Source organism: Clinocottus analis, unplaced genomic scaffold (assembly GCF_023055335.1).
Source record: "Clinocottus analis isolate CAN_PGR_092001 unplaced genomic scaffold, fCliAna1.0.p SCAF_11, whole genome shotgun sequence".
In the NCBI taxonomy this organism is placed as follows: domain Eukaryota; kingdom Metazoa; phylum Chordata; class Actinopteri; order Perciformes; family Cottidae; genus Clinocottus; species Clinocottus analis.
Genome location: NW_027175832.1, coordinates 10,465,639 through 10,485,364, shown reverse-complemented (window position 1 = coordinate 10,485,364; position 19,726 = coordinate 10,465,639). Strand labels below are relative to the sequence as shown.

The following is a 19,726-nucleotide window of genomic DNA, read 5'->3' as shown; positions in this document are numbered from 1 at the left end:
TTTGATTTCTTTCAAGTGACACACATGGGACACAACAAATTAATCAAACCTCATGCGGCAGCAACATCTCATCGTGAAACACAACTTAATAATATCTGATTACCGTTATAAAATAGTTGTCCCGTGTGGGTTTGTCTCTCCATTCAGCTCATAGGACTGACGGGCACACCTCTCTTGGGTACATAGGGTTTTGTCATGGTAACCATCTTGATGCAGTCTATGATGGGACAGACGCTGAGGCAGAGAGTGCAGCCCGTGCAGCTGTCCGTCACCCTGGGGAGGTGGGTCTCTGGGTCGAAGGTTATTGCCTGTGAGGACAGCAAGCGAGAGGAATGAGTCTTCAACACAGGGAAAAAGACAACTATCGACGTGTGACAGACGGACGGACATACCTGGTATCCAGAGTCGTTACATGTCATGTAACACTTTCCACAATTGATACACATCTCTTCATCTATCACAGCCTGGACCTGAGCACACGAGAGGGATGGGTGGGGGGGTCATGATTATGATCAATGTGGTCAATTCATTTCACAGTAATTATCTCTGAGCCTTTATATGAACGAACATCCGTTGAATTTCTTTGTGTCAAACGTACAGCACTGATTGTTTATCCATGGAAGGCATATACTGTATAGATATGAAACACAGCATTGAAAAACATACTTGACAAAACAATATTGTAGCAGAAAAGGTAAATAAATCAAATGTAAAAAATTATAATAACAAAAAAATAGCAAAAAAAAAGGTATAAATAGATTTTTAAAAAAAATAATAATAATAGTTTCAACTTATCTAGCGCTTTTCATAGTACACAAAGACGCTTTACACAATAGACAATAACAGACGCAACAGAACACGAACGTGAAGACGAGCAAACAAAAACAAACAACAAAATATTTAAGGTAATAAAGAAATAATGAGAAGTAAACAGAAGAGGCTGCGTGGGGCAGAGTGGAGGGCAGGTGCAGAGGTTTATCAGGTGAAAGCAAGTTGAAAGAGGTGTGTTTTGAGGGCTTGTTCGAATGATGGCAGGGTGGGAGCCTGACAGATTTGGATGGGGAGGGTTTTCCAGAGGGGGGGTGCAGCAGCTGAGAAGGCCCTGTCGCCCCAGGTCCAGCGCTTAGTCCTGATGGTCTTTAGAGTGGTTGTACCGGCGGACCTGAGGCAACGGGTTGGGGCGTGGAGGGGGAGGAGGTCAGCAAGGTAGGGAGGGGCGTGGTTGTTTAGGGATTTGTAGGTCATGAGTAGCAGTTTGTAGTCTATCCTGTACATAACGGGGAGCCAGTGGAGGTTGTGGAGGACCGGGGTGATATGATCATAATGTCGGGTGGAGGTGAGCAAAAAAGGTGATCTTGTCCTTTCTGTTTATACCTGGCCTCTCATCACCTCAACACTACTGGTTTTCTCAGTCCCTTTAAGCGTTGCAGGCATTTCTATATTTCTATAAAGTTTCTTGTATAGAGTTAAGGATCTCAACGGAGAGAAGTGATTCTCTCTGTTGAGAGGCAGTAAGGCGTCTCCCTGAGCTTATGACCTACATGCAGTCTAGGTACATGTTCCCTGATATAACGAGGAGGTTTTAACATTAACAGCAAATAAGTTCTTTCTTTTTGTTTTTGAAAATAATTGTATCAACTGGATATAATGTATGTCTACCCAGTTCCCTGAAAAATAAAAGCGGTTATAGATAATAGATCGATTTATACATGTCTAATATGAAGAATCTACGGTGCAGAGGTAAATGTTATGTTCAGTATATTATACATTGCATGTGATACCTCCCTGCAAAACTATGTCATCACTTTGCACTCCCACCATTTTGAGTCTCTTCCTAGTTGATACGTGGGGATTACATTACATATGTCAAGGAGTCAAAGATCTTCCTGACACTTTGGGCCCGTGGGCCTGTTCCTGGTTGGCCCAATCAGTGATTCATTATGGGTATATTAGGCTTTTGACAATACAACTTCTCACTTGCAAATATTTGAAGTAGGGACATTCAATTGTATTGTAATCTCTGGTCGAGGCTTCCTTTACTCTGCTGTCTATACTTGATTACTACGTTAATACCTCACTCATTTAGCCTTTAATTATCATGAGAAGTTTGTGTTATGCCAAGATGTTGGAAAAAAAGGGATTGCCTCCCACAATCTTTGGACTTCTGTTAATTTTAGCTGCAACAACCTCACTTAATATGTCCAATTATTGAAATATAACATGGCAATAGTATGTGAGAAAAGAAGTGTACCTGCTCCATGTTGCTAAGGTCCCGGTATGCTCCGATGTGGCGCAGCGCTCTAGCTATCACGTCCTACAAACACACACACACACACACACACACACACACACACACACACACACACACACACACACACAAAGTATCCATGGTTAGAAACATATTTCACAGGCCATAGCACAATAATACAACAGTAATACATCTGAAGGAGTAGTGTGTGTGCACAGGGTGTCGCACCTTGACCGCAGGGACAGTTCCTTTGGGCGTCTTGACCCGGCTGACGTCAGAATCCTTGAAATCTGTTTCTACGTTTCTGAGCTTTTTCTTGTAATCTGCGATGGCGTCCGTCCTCTGCTGGAGGTACGGCCCAAAGCTAGGGAGGCTCTACACACACACACACACACATGCACAAACACAGACTTATGATGGCAATGTCAGTAGTAATATACGAATGTAATTAATATACTCATGCTGTATTAGTCGTATTGGTAGTAAGTGGTGGTACCTTTCCCACCAGGTCCTCCAGTCGGGGAACTGGTTTCCCCTTCTGATGTCTCTCTGTAGGAGGGGACTGGCCATCCCAGTCCTTCAGCTCCAAGCTCTTCAGGTACAACAAGGTCTTCAGACCTAAACACACATATCCACCACGAGGGTCTCGTCATGCAGTTTAAATACCCAAAAGCAGAAGCATCTGGACAGACAGGATCATCTTCAGGTCGGTGGTTAGATCAGGAGAACATACTTAAGGTGTGTTTGCAGAACTCCTCAGACCTCAATCCAAACATAAGTGAGGAGGTTTTCAATCTGTCATATTGATACAGACTTCAGTTCAAAACACCCTCATGTACATCCTGTTGAGCTAAGCTAGGTACAATATTATATAATAATATAATGATACAACAAATAACACAGAATAACTACATCTGTGTGAAACTGTCAAAACTAGCGTATGATTCTGGAATTATGGCAAAAAAAACCTACGGATGTAACGTTCATGAAAATGGGATGGACGCACAAAATAACCAAAGAATGCAATGTCTGCGGTCAAGGCTCACGCCGACGCTGAGAGAATAAAACAGTTCATGACATCATAAAATACATCTAGTGGTGTTCGTCATCATGGATCATTCCTTGTTTCAGGGTCCAATGTGTATTTTCACCAATGACAATGAATATGAATACAGAAACACGTTGACATACCCACACAGTAATCCTCAATCACTGTGAAGTCCTGGTTCTGGACCGCACTGCACACCTGAGAGACCGGAAGACAAACAAAAACATCATCAGAACCAAATAAAGTGGGATTTCATTTTGCTTCAAATAACTGCAATTTGTACATTTTTGTCAAAGACTGCTGCCTCTGACCCTCGCGTTGTGAAATTTAATGAATAAATTATTTAAAAAACTGAGCTTGTTTAGGACTTAATGCCAGGGGTGAAAGAAGTGCATTACTGGATAAAACATATACAGATACAAATATTCATATTCATTCATATTTAGACAAAAAAACAGCAATGTAGGAGAACAGGAACACATACGCAGTACAAGTAATTAAAGGTAATCCACAGGCAATTCTGATTACAGTCTTTAAAAAATCAAAACATGTATTCATCGATTTCTCAATATGTTATTAAACTTTTGCAGTCTCACCCCGGTGGGGGTCACAGTAATATATCACCTGTAACACTGAGGCCCCGGCGTGGAGAAACTGCAGTCCACTCTCTGCGGAGTCGATGCCTCCGGTGGCCAGAACTGGGAAACCAGGAATGGCTCTGGCGATGGCGGACACTGCTCTGAGAGCAATGGGTCTGATGGCATTACCTGTTGATGTTCATATAAAGAGCTTGTTCATGTGTGCGTCATGTGTCGCCCCAGGGCATTTAGGAGAATGCTGTTGTCTTACAAATCATACATGTAAAAAGTTTGATTACAGTATACGGCACACTCAAAGTAAGAGAGATTGAAACAAATTCATGTTTACAAAGTTTACTGAGGGATTAAATCAAGAGAGAAATAAAGTAATTCTCTACAACCACAGGAGTTGCCCCCTGCTGGACATCAGAGAGAATGCAAGTTTTAAAACACTTCCGCTTCGGCTTCTCTCGGCAGAACCGGAGGTTGCCGCCTGGTTATGAGGCAGAAGCCCCTCCCTTCACTGTATAGACTAGTATGTATGTTTATTGGTGTGTGTTCGTTGTCCATCTGTATTCATCTATTTTCCCTTAAAGATGGACTTCACCAGTTTTCCTCAGTAAATTGAGTTTGTATATATATGAGTGCCACTCAGCTGGTGATCCATTTTCTAAATCGGATTCATGTTGTTTCTCTCCTGTTTATGATTTAAAGGACAGGTGAAGAAAAGGTTCAGGCAGACCAATCTCCTTAAATACATTTATGTTTTAATCTGTGAAACAGGTGGAGACAAATTGGCACGGGATTTTGGTTTTAATGTCAGGATAATCTTCTAAATATTTGTTGTTGTAATATTAATTTAGACAACAACAGGTTTTTGGTCTGAATAGGACTAAAAGGAATTATGAAAATGCAAAGTACCATCTCTGAAACCAGTGTTTGGTTTGTCTGTTCCGGGCTACTGTCCGCAAAAGGTATGTGGGTATCAATTTTTCCGATGATTATATACAAAAGAAAACATACTTATGAATAGTATATTTAATTTCTGTCAAAAGATCCCCCTAAATATAGAAAACACAGTTCCTTGCTTTCATTTTCTCTTTTTAATCTGTAATTTTTTGAAGATGTATTAGAGGTGGAGCTCGTATTCTCTACAAGTATCTTTGTATAATAGCTTTACAGTTGATGTTTGTATGCTGGTGCGTTTCCTCACCAGAGACCCCTCCATACGTGGTGCGTTGGTCCTTTCCAACACTCGGCCAGGGGGAGCCGTCAGCCTTCAGTCCCATCATACCCGACACTGTGTTGGTGGCTGTTACTCCATCTGCTCCACCTATACAGCGCAACAACAACAATCATAGACATTCATCACAAATCCTTATTTGCTCTATCTATCTATCTATCTATCTATCTATTTATCTATCTATCTATCTATCTATATCTATATAGATATAGATATATCTATATCTATGTCTATATCTATATAGATATAGATATCTCTCTCTCTCTCTCTCTCTCTCTCTCTCTCTCTCTCTCTCTCTCTCTCTCTCTCTCTCTCTATATATATATATATATATATATATATATATATATATATATATATATATATATATATATATATATATATATAATTGGATGTAAGGAAAAGCCGTAGCAGAAAGGAAGGGGAGGAAAGAAGAAATGAGCACGATGACGTGTCTCCACCTTCGTGTGCAGCCTTGGCGATGTCGACAATGTTGGTAACGTTTGGTGTCAGTTTGGCAAAGAACGGAATGGAAATGGCTTGTCGCACCCAGCGACAGATGTTACGCACCAACACCGGGTCCTAATCACACGAACACATACAAACAGACACATGTCAATAATAATAATAATACACAAATTATCCAGCATATCAAATTCTAAATTTTTTAAAGATTAGACTTGATGGCATCCTTCAAAATATGGCAAAAAACTGAAGGAATGGTATTTTTACGATGGGTAAATCTGTGTGCCTATACTTATCCTTAATCTGTTCAAGGATAAATGCCAAAAATTGAATGAAACAAAGATGAATGCAATTGTTTACTTCTGTTTCTGTTCTCTTCAATGAAAATTCCAGCAATATCCTTCACACCAAATAGTTATTGACCAAATCTGACCAACTCTAAACCATAGTTTGTTCGTCACAGTTAATCAATCTAAAATGTATGTAAAATGTAAAAAAAATGTACTGTGTGTGTGTGTGTGTGTGTGTGTGTGTGTACCTGTCCACAGGCCAGTCCCATGCCTCTCTCGCCCATCCCATGAGGACAAGACAGGTTGAGCTCTAATGCATCTGCTCCTGAATCCTAAACACACACACAGTTCCATTTCAGACCAACACGAACCACACTTGCATGCAACCTCTGTGTGCACACAATAACTACACAATAGATTCTGTGACCGCTTGTGGTTTTCCTCACCTGTGCCATCACGGCTAGCTCCGTCCAGTCTTCCTTGTTGTAGCTGCACATTATACTGGAGATCACCACCTGCCGGGCGACGGGGAGAAGGTTTGTTTTCATCATATCCCAACAGCAATTACTCAAATGCTTTGACGAAAAAGTTAAAACATCAGTCGCAGGACTGTAATAAGCACATCCAATCATTTAATTCAGCCCAAATGTATTAATTGGATGAGCTGTCCATCAGCTTCCAGAAGCTTAAATGCTAGCTTAACAGCCGGGAGTACTAACAATAGTCATGTTTGTTGTTTACTTTTATGTTGGTCATTTATGGTGGCGTGGCTTTGGAGGGATGGGATAGTGTTGCTGACATAGCAACTTAGATTTAGCGACTTTTGGACCTTTTCTTGGAAAGGAGTAGTTTTTTGGACAACTGTGGCTCAGTGGTGAGCAGGGACATCCTTCAATCATAGGATCTGCGGTTTGTTCCTCGGCTCGCTAGTCCATGTTGACCCTTAAACTCAAAATAGCTCTAGTAGCTGTGCTTTCGGTGTGTGGATGTTAGATAGTCCTGATGGGCAGGTGGCACCTTATCTCCTCCCATCAGTGTATGAATGGGTGTGCATGATGTCATGTAATGTTAAATCAATTTACCATTTAAAATGTAGCGTATTCTCACTGGTTTCTCTCAAGATTTACCAGCCCTAGCTTTAACACTCAAACAAACACAGACAGTCAGCACGACAGTTATAACTTGATCTGCAATGAGAACACATCTGCCTGGTGTTAATAACGCTTCTCATGTTTCTCAGAGAAGGACAGTCAGAACTCTGTCCATGATGTGACAGGGAACCTTACGTTTTTGGGGAAGTCCCTCTTCAGCTCTGTGACTGACTGACACCAGTAGGCTGCCGTCTTCTCGCTGATGAGCTCGATGTTGAGGAAGGAGCCCTGACCCGGTCCATACATGTGGCTTGAGGTGGTGCCGCGCACAATGCGAGGAGACACATTGGTCACCAGATCCTGCAGACATAGATTCACCGGGAAATGGACTCAAAATCCTGCTCCATGTCATGCAAGGATATGCGTGCTTCCATTAATGCTGACGTATTACCTGTAGAGCATTTCATGCAACAAAAGCTACAGACAGACACAGACAGACGCACACATGTACCTTATTCAGTCCAAACGTCTTGGTCAGAGCGAAGCCCCATCCTTGCTCAAACGCTCTCCTGATCATGGCAGTGCTGGTGGTGGGAGGAGCAGACGCCAGACCGAACGGATTGGGAAACTTTATTCCACACACCTCAACACTGATGTCCACCTGATCAATAGCGCTGTAGAACAGCGGCAGCTTCGGCACTGGGTCCACTCTCTGTCCATGCAGAGACTGCAGGAGGAAGGGAGACGTAACAAATATGTGACAGCCGATGTGTTAGTTCAGTAACTAACTGGGGGGTGGAGGAGTGCAGGCTTCAGGCTGAGACCAATTTACCTGCATGTATCTGTGAATGTGCCATGAGGCCTGTTTGCCATCGTTCACCGATTCCACTGTGGTGTTTGCCAAACCAGCGATGTCTCCTCCTGCAAACACCCATGGCTCACTGGTCTGCATGGTGTCAGTGTTTACCTCTGGAGTACCCCAGCGGTTCATCTTCAGAGGAGCCATGGCGTCACTTACTACATGCAGACACACACAAACACACACATCAGGTGGATTTGATTATGTATGAAAACACGTTATCACGACCTGAAGGTTACAATGAGGAATTTTAAACTAGTCATGGTTCAGTCTCAGTTTAATACCGATGCCTCTTGATGACATTATCAGTAAAGGAGACCATCAGCGAGAAGATTGGCTATTTTTATGTAGTTAATCTTGATGCCTGTCATCGGTGCCATTAATCCTGTAGGGTCACCAGAAACGCCTTCAGCTCAGACTCCAGGGGGGTCTCCAGCATGGACCGACCCAGGTCGCTTTCAGCAGGGGAGAACCAGAACCAAGATGGTGGGGGCAGACTATCAGACCCTCGCTGCAGTAAAATGAGAGGTTTTCTAAAGGGAGTTTGGTGCAGGGAAACACTATGGCTTTTGTCCACAGGGAGTGCAACAATCGCAAAATGTAAGTTTCTTCAAGTAGCTTTACTGTTCTGCATTTAGCTACAGCGTCACTCAGTAACAACTCCTACAATTCAGACAATCTCAAAGCTGTTATGTAACGATGCAACTATATATTTAAAACATTTTTGGGACCTTTTTCCTAGTCGTTTTTTCCTTAAAAAAATCATTTAAGTTCAGATGATATGCAAATCAGCTGTAGTAAAAATTAGCCTTCAAATACCCATAATAATTGTAGTATATTTATCAAAATACAAATGCAATACATTTGAAAATACAAAAACAAGCAAAGAGGCTGATTGTTAGTCAGCTAGTCCAGCTGATGGTCAATTACCTTGCGGCTCGTTGAGCATGGACCCAAAGGCACTGATGATGTAATCAGCCTTCAGCCTGACCACTTGATCTTCATCTTCCAGCCAATCACCTTCCTCAGTCTTCTCGGTGCGACAGAACTGTAACCCGGCAACCCGACCGTTCTTCATTATGACCTCACGAGGAGACAGGAAGGGTAAGAACTCACACTGCTCCTCCTTAGCCAACTCCATCTGACAGGGAAAGACAAACATATGTTTAGCATTCTTTATCTTTGTATCTGCATATATATAGATATATCCATCCATCCATCCATCCATCCATCCATCCATCCATCCCTCATTTGTACCTCCTCGGGAACAGCCCTGATGTTAGTGAATCCCTTCCTGAAGCAGACATAGACTCTCTTGGCTCCGCAGCGAAGAGCCGAGGTGGCGCAGTCAAATGCGGTGTCGCCAGCCCCCAAAACTATCACTATACCTCTTAACTCTGGCAGAGAGGAGCGACAATGACACATACCTAGACAGAGTGAGACGGAGACAGACATGGTAATGTGAGACAGTTACTGACACGCAAATTTGCCTTTCACCTTTTATTTTTCAACACTACCTGTTCCTCATTATACCCACATGTTTGTTAGTTAAGTTGTGTGTGTTGTATATTTCCTCTAAATGGTCAATGTATCTTACGTTCATGCTTTATGTATATGTGTTCTTGTACTTTTTTGTACATTTTTGGAAAGTGAGGACATTATAGCCAATTCCTCACATCCTCATAGGCCTGTTTGAGGGTGAGGATGTGCTTTCAAGGTTCAGGCTAGAAATAGGTTCAGGCTAAAGGTTGGAGTCAGCTCTTAAGTTATGATGGTTAAGGCTGGGGTAAGGAGCTAGGGAATGCATTATGTAGATGAGGGTCCTCACAAAGATAGAAGTACAGTGATGTGTGTTTGTTCACCACAGTACCTTTCTTGCTGGCAGAGGCCACCATGGGCAGAAAGTCTTTCGACGTGAAGAAGCCTTGGTCCATAGTTAAACCCTGGAAGATATGAGCTCTGTTGGCCTGAGGAAGACCTGGAGACACACAGATACATTGGATGAAAAAGAGTCAAACCGTTTGAACATATATGATTGTCAGTTGAGCAGTCCAGACATTCCACACAGTATGTGTGCAACGGTTGGATGGATTAAAAGGTGTAAAAACCCATTAGATCCATCCATCCATTAATTTTCATTCGCTTATCCGGGTTGGGTCGCGGTGGCAGCATGCCCAGCAGGCCGACCCAGGCTTCCCTCTCACTCGTAATACCCCCAGCTCATCCTGGGGGGCCCCAATGCGTTCCCAGGCCAGCCGGGAGATGTAATCCCTCCAGTGTGTCCTGGGTCTTCCCCCGGGGCCTCCTAACAGTTGGACATGCCTGGAAAACCTCTAATGGAAGCGTCCAGGAGGCATTCTGATTAGACCCCCTAACCACTTCCGCTGACTCCTTTTGAGTAGCAGCTCGACTCCGAGCTCCCTCCTGAAGTTCGAGCTCCTTACCCTATCTCTAAGGTTGAGCCCGGCCACCCATTGGAGGAAGCTCATTTTGGACACTTGTATCTGCGACCTCGTTCTTTCGGTCGCCCAGAGTTTGTGACATTAGGTGAGGGTTGGAACGTAGACCAACCAATAAATGGAGACCTTCGAGTTCCGGCTCAGCTCCTTCTTTACCAAGACGGACCGGTGCAGCGCCTGTTTTAACGCTACAGACACACCGATCCGCCTGTCGATCTCCACCTTACCCTCACTTGTGAACAAGACCCCAGTAGAGTTTAGTAAAAACCCAATAGATGAATGTTTAAAATGCACATCCATTGGGTCAAACGCAAAGAAGACCACTCACCAATCCCAATGAAAACAGCCTTAAATCCTTCCTCTTTTAGGGACGTCAACGTCATTTCATCAACACCTAGACCCTTCTCACACACCACCTGACATAAACACAAACACATATTTAACAACACTGTGTCGGAATCAAAATGATCATCATTACATTAATGTTCAGAAATATCCAAAATCACGAGTCAACTCTAATTATTTTATCTTTGTCTATTTTTTATTCAATATAGGACTGACAATATATTTTAACGGTTTGGTATCATAATCTTAGTTCACACTGACTCCATTAAGATTATTAAGAAATGTCATCATTTTACAGAATGGACGCTAAAGGCACATACAAAATATGTGTGTATAAAAAGAGTTTCTACGAGTCACACCTTCACTCCCAAGTCCTTCATCAGTTCTATTTCAAACTGGACCACCTCATAGGGAAGCCGGAACTGAGGGATCTCTGATGTGCTGCATGGAGGAAAACACATTTTCTTTTTCTGCCTTGTTTGACATTGTCTAATTCTCCTTCCAAGCAGTGTCAGTGAGTCTAGCTTGCTTTCTGGTTGAGATTATTTTAAACAGGTCTGAATTCACTCACACATACATACACATACATCACACATGATTCATTACCTCAGCCCTCCAATATACTTCTGTTTCTCAAATATGGTAAGATTATCATATCCAAGACGGGCCAGGAAGGAGGCACAGCTGACTGACGATGGGCCACAACCAATCAGAGCTATAGGGGAGTGGTAAGACTCTGGCATCTCATTGGCTGCCGGGAGTTCAGGATTCCTGATCTGAGGGATGCCCATCTTGCTAAATACCTGGGAAGAAAATGACACACCCCCATATTTAGAATAATACACTTATCAAACCAATTATCATACTGTTCGTACTGTAACACTAGAAACGACTGACTTTAAAGCGAGCCTATGTAGCTTTTGCTGAACAGTGGCCACTTTGGCCACAATTGGCAATGAAGTGATGATGCCTAATTTGAGGATATCCTCCCCCCAAAAAGCATCCCCATTGTCTTTTGCACAAGCAAATTATAACAAACCCTTTTTACATGTATTATTAGGCTACATTTATTAACACCTCTAGTGGCTGTAATCATTTTGATGGGAGAGGAGGTTTGTCAGATGACGTAGTATAAAGAGTGGCAAAGTCCGTGTTGGAGGACGGATGGGTCAAACAAACTTATTTATGGATTTCATTTTCATTTGAATGAAGGTTCTGCACTTTGCTTTTCAGACTCTAAGGTTACGTCTGCTGATGGTTTTATGCAGAAAACTTGACAGCTTTAAAATGTTGTACCTCTGTAGCAAACTGCTGAAGCCCCCCAATGTTAATGGGTCCCTCTTCAGAAGCATATAAGTTGCAGCCCCCCACACACAGCTCCGACGTGGGACACACCATTCCACAGGTCAAACCCAGGGGGTTGTCAGAAAGGATGGCCCGCGCTGACCCATAGTAGTTCTAGTACACAGACAATAACAATAAAATCATGACGTTAGAATCCGTCATTCATTGTTTGTTCTTTAGCATCTTGTTTGGAGACATCTTCCACAGCATGGAACTGGCATTCAAAAATGACTTTGTGCATGCATACTGTGTGTATATATTTTGCATTACCTTATTAGAGATGCTAGTAATAAAAGACTTTATGTCCAGGTTAGTAGGGCAGCTCTTCTGGCAGGGCGCATCCGCACATTTTAGACACCTAAAGACAGATTTTACTTTAATTTGACAGTTGTTGTTGTTGTTGTTGTTTAAGAAAGCACCAAGCATCACACTAATGTGAAGTCAACAACATCCACTTTGTTAGCGATGCGTTGAGTTAAATGCTGACGTCAGCATGCTAACATGCTCGCAATCAAGGGGTTTGCAGGTGTTTGGTCATAAAGGACAATGCTGTAAAAGCAAGAGTTACTGCAAGAGGAAAGAGTCAAAGGAACATATCAGTGATTACAATTCATCTTGAGGGAGACATGAATGTGTGAACCAGAGCTCATGCATCCAATAGCTGAAGATGTATTTCACTGAAAACTAAAATGTTGACCAAATGACCATAATGAAAATAAAATCTTACCATCATCAATCGGAATCATAAATGTCAGAGGAACATTTTCTGCAATCCATCCAATAGGTATATATAGTATTGTTACATATACATCTTTTAATTCTGACCAAATTGGGGGACGAATCGACAGAGCATCCCTCGGATCATTGCCTGCAGGCGGCACAGGTGGTAAAACTGCAGTCTTTTTGCCTATAGGAGGCAACACCAATGCGTCCTCATCTGCAGGTTTAAACTGATGTGCTATTATCTTATTTACCTTTAGGTGGAGGAACTGATGACCAAACTGCTCATCCTTGTGGAGAATCATTAGTCTGCTAAATGAGAGTGAGTTTGTGAGATTGGATGTTAGTTAAAAGTATTTCATTCTCACCTCAGTGCTTCCCGTAGAGCGCCGCGCTCGCTCAGCGTGGTGTGTTTGATGTCGTCAAAGTTGTTCTCCAACTTCACACAAGACTGAAGAGAGGAGGACATAGAGCGATGAAAATTGGGTAGGAAGCAGTGAAAAGAAGAGAGAGAAAAAATAGGGGCATAAGAAGCCAATATTGAATAAATACTTTCGACTAGTTGTGTGCGTGTGCGTGTGTGTGTATCTTACATCACAATTCTTTTCTGGGTTTCTCTTCCAGTGTTTCTTTTCTTTCTTCTTGTTCGCCGTGGACATGACCTGAGTATGAGTCTTCACCCTGGGATTCAGAGCCAGGATGCTCTGTACCAAATGAAGGGAAGTACATTATCACATCTGGGGGTGCATCCCAAGTCTCTAAAATGCATCCCCGTTTCCTTCAGTTGTATCCCTTCCTTGCGTCTTAGTCCCGCACACCAGGGATGCATGGAGAGACGCAAGGAAACCAAATGAGGAGAGAAGATGCAAGGAAACATGTTTTAAGAGACATGAGACGTCCTTTCCTCTGAAGCGTCCCGTGAAGTGATGTCGGTTTCTGATGACTGCAGCCGACTGACAGCTGAACACAGCTGATCAGCTGTGTGTCGGCTTTAACAGCTGACAGAGTTTGTGTCTGTAAACTTGATCAGAGTAATGGAGTTGTTTTCTGGTCCGGACAGTTTTTAGCAAACATTCCAATAAAAAAACACTTATAAAAATATTGATCAAAAATGATTGTATGTTTTCAGTTGATTTAATGGTTTTAAACTACAACTTACATAAATAAAGTTACAGTTATCGTCTGTGTCAAGGTGGAGATGTTTTCTCTATAGTCTGTTACCTGTTAAACAACCTGCGTCGAGTATTTATATACTGTGTTGTGTTCAGTGTCCTGCTGATACTCAGGATCAATAACCAGCGGAATGCTCTTATTTATTAATTATTTACGTCGGTATGTTTTGAAATTCTAATTGTGACATTATAAAATCGCCATACATTTTGTAAAAGTGTTTCCTCTCTCCAGCTCTCTGATTTTAATTACATAATTAAAGTTATTGAGGGAAACAACAGATCAAATTTTTGAAGAAAATAATTTGTGGTCCTTATTTAGTTCAGACGTACAATGAATTAACACATATTTTAACCAGATGGTGAATAAGAAAACACTAAAATATATAACTTGAGTTTATTCTGTGATCGTCTTTACTCTTGTATGAAACTCCAGCAAATAGTTCGCTGAGCTGCAGCATCCAATCAAATAACAGATGAAGATTGAGGGGCATGTCGAGCGTTAAAACACTTCCTGAAAGCCTGTGCTCGGGGCACCTCGATCATGGCTCCTCCGATTTCCCTCCTCGCTCCTCTGAGGCGAATAAGAGCTTTGGGACGGCCTTCAATATGGCGGCGCAAAACCACTTTCGGTTCAAGCGAGGAGCGAGGAAACGACAATTTAGAGACTTGGGATGTACCCCATGTTTAAGACTGACTGACACAAAGAGAATCATGGTTTCTTTGTTTTGACTATTAAGCACTCAACCTGAAAAAGTTTGTTAAAGTTTTTGTCAAATTTATTTAGAAACCAAAAAAGTTCGACGTACAATGTCAGCATTTTTTCCAAGCTTTTCTAAAAGTTTGCCAAGACCTGCGCGGTAATAATGTGAAACGTAGCTCATTTTTACTAGGGTTTCCAAATTTTATAAATTGCATCATTTTGCAAACCCAAATGCTTTAAAATCGTGGATCATAAAAGGAAACTCTTAATGTTGCTTTCAACCTGTTACTCATAAACCATTACTGTTATCTGTCTTTATAGAACACACACACACACACACACACACACACACACACACACACACACACACATGCACACACACACACACACACACACACACACACACACACAGCAGACGAAACCACTGAAACTATGAAGAGTTCTAGGAAGTTTGCTTGCTTTCTTGGATGGTTGGGGTCAAAATGATAAGATAATGGCGGTCAGTGGACTGAGCTTACAGCAGACTGTTCTATGAATACATAAGAGCAGAGATGAAGGTATATATGATGTCTTGTTACAACAGAAAATACGACAAATTAAGAAATGAAAAGTCAAACGTCTTGTAGTTCAATAGGATCAGCTTAACCCGACCAGTCAGATAAGGAGGCAGATCTTAACAATTTATTGTCAATTTCTAACCAGGTTTCTTTACACTTTCAACCCATGTAGGGGAAGTTTGTAATAATTTGTAAAGCTGTTACGTTATCTGCCAGTTATGACATTATTGTTTGCTCAACCCATCTCAGTTTCAAAACATATAGAGTTGAAACTATTGCCCCATCTATACACGTGCAAGCCCACCTGACTGCAAATCACTGTCATACAGATTGTACAGAACACATAAAAGGCCATATAAAGACTATTCGTGGAATTATTCATTGTTTTTTTTATCCTCACTGGCTGCTTAACCCTCTGAAACCACAAAAAGACGGTTTTAAAAGCATGTTTCCTTGAAAAACAAAATGGTAAAATTACACCATCTATCATTGTGTGACGAACACAATGAAAATTGAAGATAAAAAATATGAATTTCATTAAATTCACTTTATTCTACAAGTGTCCTTCAAAATTGTTCCTAATTAAACCGATGCACACACTTCTGTAAGGATACTGTAACAGTTCAGCTCCACGTCCTGATTGTTGTTAATTCTGTGTGTTTGTGTTCGTCACTAATTACCCCACGTCATTTCAGATCCTGCTCCACACCCCCTTCACTCTGTCGGTCACTACCTCCTCATTAGCCCTCATTCCCTTCACCTGGTCCTCATGCCCGTCACCTGTCGCTCATTCCCTCGTTAGTCCCTCACTACTTAAGTCCCCTCACTTGCACTTGTCCTCTGCCAGATTGTTTGTGTTCCAATCAAGCGCTCCAGTGCCACCCTTGGGTTTCCTGTGTCGATAAAGTAGCCATTATCTTTGACATTGCTGTGTGGAGTTACTGTACAAAACAATCAGGGTTTCACACCCAACCCACGGCCCTTTGCCTTTACTTCGTTTCCTTTTCTGACTATCAATACTTGTATCACATAACTCAGCATAGACCAACAGTCACGTGACAAACACTCAGTGACACTGTGACTGAACTACGGGCTGCTGAACTGCAGGCTGTTTGCACAGAGCCGAGAGGACAGGCCAAGAGAGGCTATGAGTAGATGTTCTAAAAAGGTCGGTAGTTTCACTTGTATAGTGTGTGGAGCCTCATTCCTCCCCAGCATTGGGCACCTGGAAAAATGCTGTAAATTCCATTGTAAATTACCAATAAAATGTAACTTTATGTAACACTTTATAATGCTTCATGGCAATATAACTGTTGTGCTGCACAATGTATATTGGGGTTCATAGGGTTAAGAAAAAACAGTGTGACAAGTGTATGCAGGTCCTGCTGTTTATCTTAGTGGTGCGTTTTAGACTGTACAGGTCCAAGGTCAGTTTTGAATGTTCAACCTGTCAAGAATTACTGATATTTGACAACTCTATTTGTTTATTGGCAATAGAGTGGTCACTAACAGGAAGTGATCGTTCCCTATTGCCTCTGCCTCTCGTTCCTTTAAACATTAGTTAGCTTTACAGCTTCACACATATTACCCACCGAGCTTGGAACATAACAGTGTGCTGTATGCAATTTGCTAAAATTATGTTAAAAGGACTTTTTAGGTATTTTCTTAGGCATTTCAGTTTATTTCAAAGTAGTCAACTGCTCCCATTCAGAGGCTGAGATATCTAAACTTTTTATTCCCTTGATACCGGATCCTAAAATTTCCCATAATGCAACTTAAATTTTTCTTTTGTTTTCCCTTTCTGCCTTTTAAATCCCTGCTTCTTTCCAACCGCACACATCCAGTTTGTAACAGGCTTTCTGTTTAATTAGCTTTAAGCCTAACCGAGGTCACCTTTATGACATTACAGGGTTTTTTTTAAATTTTATTTTTTTTAAATTAGCTTTGAAAAACTGCCTCTAGAGCCTCAGACAATATGATACAACTGTTTTTCTGGCTGAGTTGTATTCTTTGTGAGTGAGCTGAATTTCGTCTGTCTTGTCTGACCTTGTCTGTCCTTGTCTCGTCTGTCTGTCTGTACTTTTTGATCAAACTGTGATGTTTTGGCAAGTAATGTGAGGCTTTAGGAGTTTTCAAAAGGCAATGAGGCCTCAGATTAGTGTTCAGCCTAAAGTGGGGGAGGCTAAACCCCATACCTAAATAAAAAGTGTCTTATCTGTACTTATTTGTACACTTGTGTAAAGGTTATTAAATTGATGAACAATTAATTCATGACTTTGTGCTACCATGATATTCTCAAACAGGTGCAGACCACAGACAGAAGCACTGGTATCTGTAACATCTATACATTGACTCATGGCAGGCCTGTGTTATTTATACTTAAGTTATGTGGTAAATATTAATAATTCTTTAAATAACACGATACTATTATTGTAAAACATTACTTATAACACTTTTAAAGAAAAAAAAGCATGTTAATGAAATTGTGTGTATATTTTTGATATGTCCCTGATTGTGATGTTGCAAGGGTCAGTTGCCACATCTGACTACTTCCATTTGAAATACTATTGTGTAAGATATGTCATATACAATTAGCAGAGAGGTAACGCAACCGTTTCCAGCCTCCCCTACAATCACAAGGTTATTTCCCAGCAGATATGCAGTATTACGGTTAACAGTTGAGGTAAAACGAGACACAAATACACACACAATAATTTACCTCGATGTCTGGAAGGTCTTTACTCAACATGATTCGTCTTATTTTGGAGGATTCAAAGCTTTCTGAAGATCTTCTGGAGGCTCTTGTTGCTTTATGCTTCGGATCAGAGGTCCGAAGCACTGTCAGGGACTGCTCTGCTCCAACGTAAAGCCGTGTCCTGAAAGTAAAGCTGATCGTCCTTATCAGGCCCACTCCTCTCACTTACAGTTCAACAACAGTTGACCGGTGAAAGGGAGATAATGTTGTCTTTCCCCCGACAAATCTGTTAAGGTTGATTGACAGAATGCTATTGCTCTCGAAGGGGTGAAAGTTCAGCACAGCTGGATGCCAGGCATGCCTCTAGACAGATCAAACAATAACCACAGTAACCTGTAAGGTTCAAACTCCAACCTCGTGTATGCATTTAAGTTTTAAAATTTGACTTCAAACTCCTTCACTTTTCCCTACCTTGTATGTAAGGAAGAGATGCAACTATATATATATATATATATGTGTGTATATATATATGTGTGTATATATATATGTGTGTATATATATATGTGTATATATATGTATGTATATATATGTATATATTTATATGTATATATATATATGTATATATATATGTATATATATATGTATATATTTATATATATATATGTATATATTTATATATATGTATATATTTATATATATATATGTATATATTTATATATATGTATATATTTATATATATATATATATGTATATATTTATATATATATATATGTATATATTTATATATATATATATATATGTATATATTTATATATATATATATATATGTATATATTTATATATATATATATATATATGTATATATTTATATATATATGTATATATGTATATATTTATATATATATATATGTATATATTTATATATATATATATATATATATATATGTATATATTTATATATATATATATATATGTATATATTTATATATATATATATATATATATGTATATATTTATATATATATATGTATATATTTATATATATGTATGTATATATGTGTATATATTTATATATATATATGTATATATGTATGTATGTATATATGTGTATATATTTATATATATGTATGTATATGTATGTATATATATGTATATATTTATATATATATATATATATGTATGTATATATATGTATATATATATATATATATATATATGTATGTGTATATATATATATGTATATATGTATGTATATATATGTATATATGTGTATATATATATGTATATATGTATGTATATATATATGTATATATGTATATATATATGTATATATGTATGTATATATATATGTATATATGTATATATGTATGTATATATGTATATATATGTATGTATATATGTATATATGTATGTATGTATGTATATATGTATATATGTATGTATATATGTATATATGTATGTATGTATATATATATATGTATATTTGTATGTATATATATATGTATGTGTATATGTGTATGTATATATATATGTATGTGTATATGTATATATATATATATATGTATATATATATGTATGTGTATATATATGTGTATATGTATATATATGTATGTATATATACGTATATATATATAATTTTGTAATTTTATGTATGTCTGCAGTTAGCCTCAGGGATTTACTAGTCACCTCGCCAGTATTATTAGCTAGCATGACAGCGATTCCGCCAAAGGGGTTGTAAAATGTGCTGTCACTCACCAACACGGCTGCTCGCTGTCTGTTTCTTTAGCACCTTCACAAGGAATCATTTTCTTCTAACGTTAACGGTTTTATCTCGTAGTTAATATAGGACGTCTCAAAAGACATGTTGCAGGCTCACGCTAGCTAACCAAGTACAAATGCTAACTTGCTTTAC

General features: G+C 39.8%; 1 protein-coding gene across 1 annotated transcript; it reads right to left on the bottom strand.

The window, feature by feature from the left end:
• Positions 1-143: 143 nt before the first annotated feature.
• Positions 144-17,868, bottom strand: dpydb (dihydropyrimidine dehydrogenase b). Its single transcript, XM_068600480.1, has 25 exons — positions 17,839-17,868; positions 13,284-13,394; positions 13,059-13,141; positions 12,241-12,328; positions 11,923-12,084; positions 11,233-11,429; positions 10,986-11,067; positions 10,610-10,697; positions 9,693-9,800; positions 9,080-9,249; positions 8,753-8,963; positions 7,796-7,980; positions 7,475-7,690; positions 7,159-7,323; positions 6,319-6,387; positions 6,121-6,204; positions 5,579-5,699; positions 5,088-5,207; positions 3,921-4,063; positions 3,440-3,494; positions 2,745-2,866; positions 2,477-2,623; positions 2,252-2,314; positions 393-470; positions 144-308 (listed from the first exon to the last, which is right to left on the bottom strand). Exons 1-25 carry the CDS (start codon positions 17,866-17,868, stop codon positions 144-146), a joined length of 3,063 nt encoding a protein of 1,020 aa, XP_068456581.1.
• Positions 17,869-19,726: the final 1,858 nt, after the last annotated feature.

Coding starts and splice junctions, on each gene's coding strand:
- dpydb (XM_068600480.1), bottom strand. CDS start 17,868: ATGTTGAGTAAAGACCTTCCAGACATCGAG. Junction 11,430..11,922: donor TTCAGCAGTTTGCTACAGAG/GTACAACATTTT, acceptor TTTTCTTCCCAG/GTATTTAGCAAGATGGGCAT. Junction 7,324..7,474: donor AGACGTTTGGACTGAATAAG/GTACATGTGTGC, acceptor CTATGTCTGCAG/GATCTGGTGACCAATGTGTC.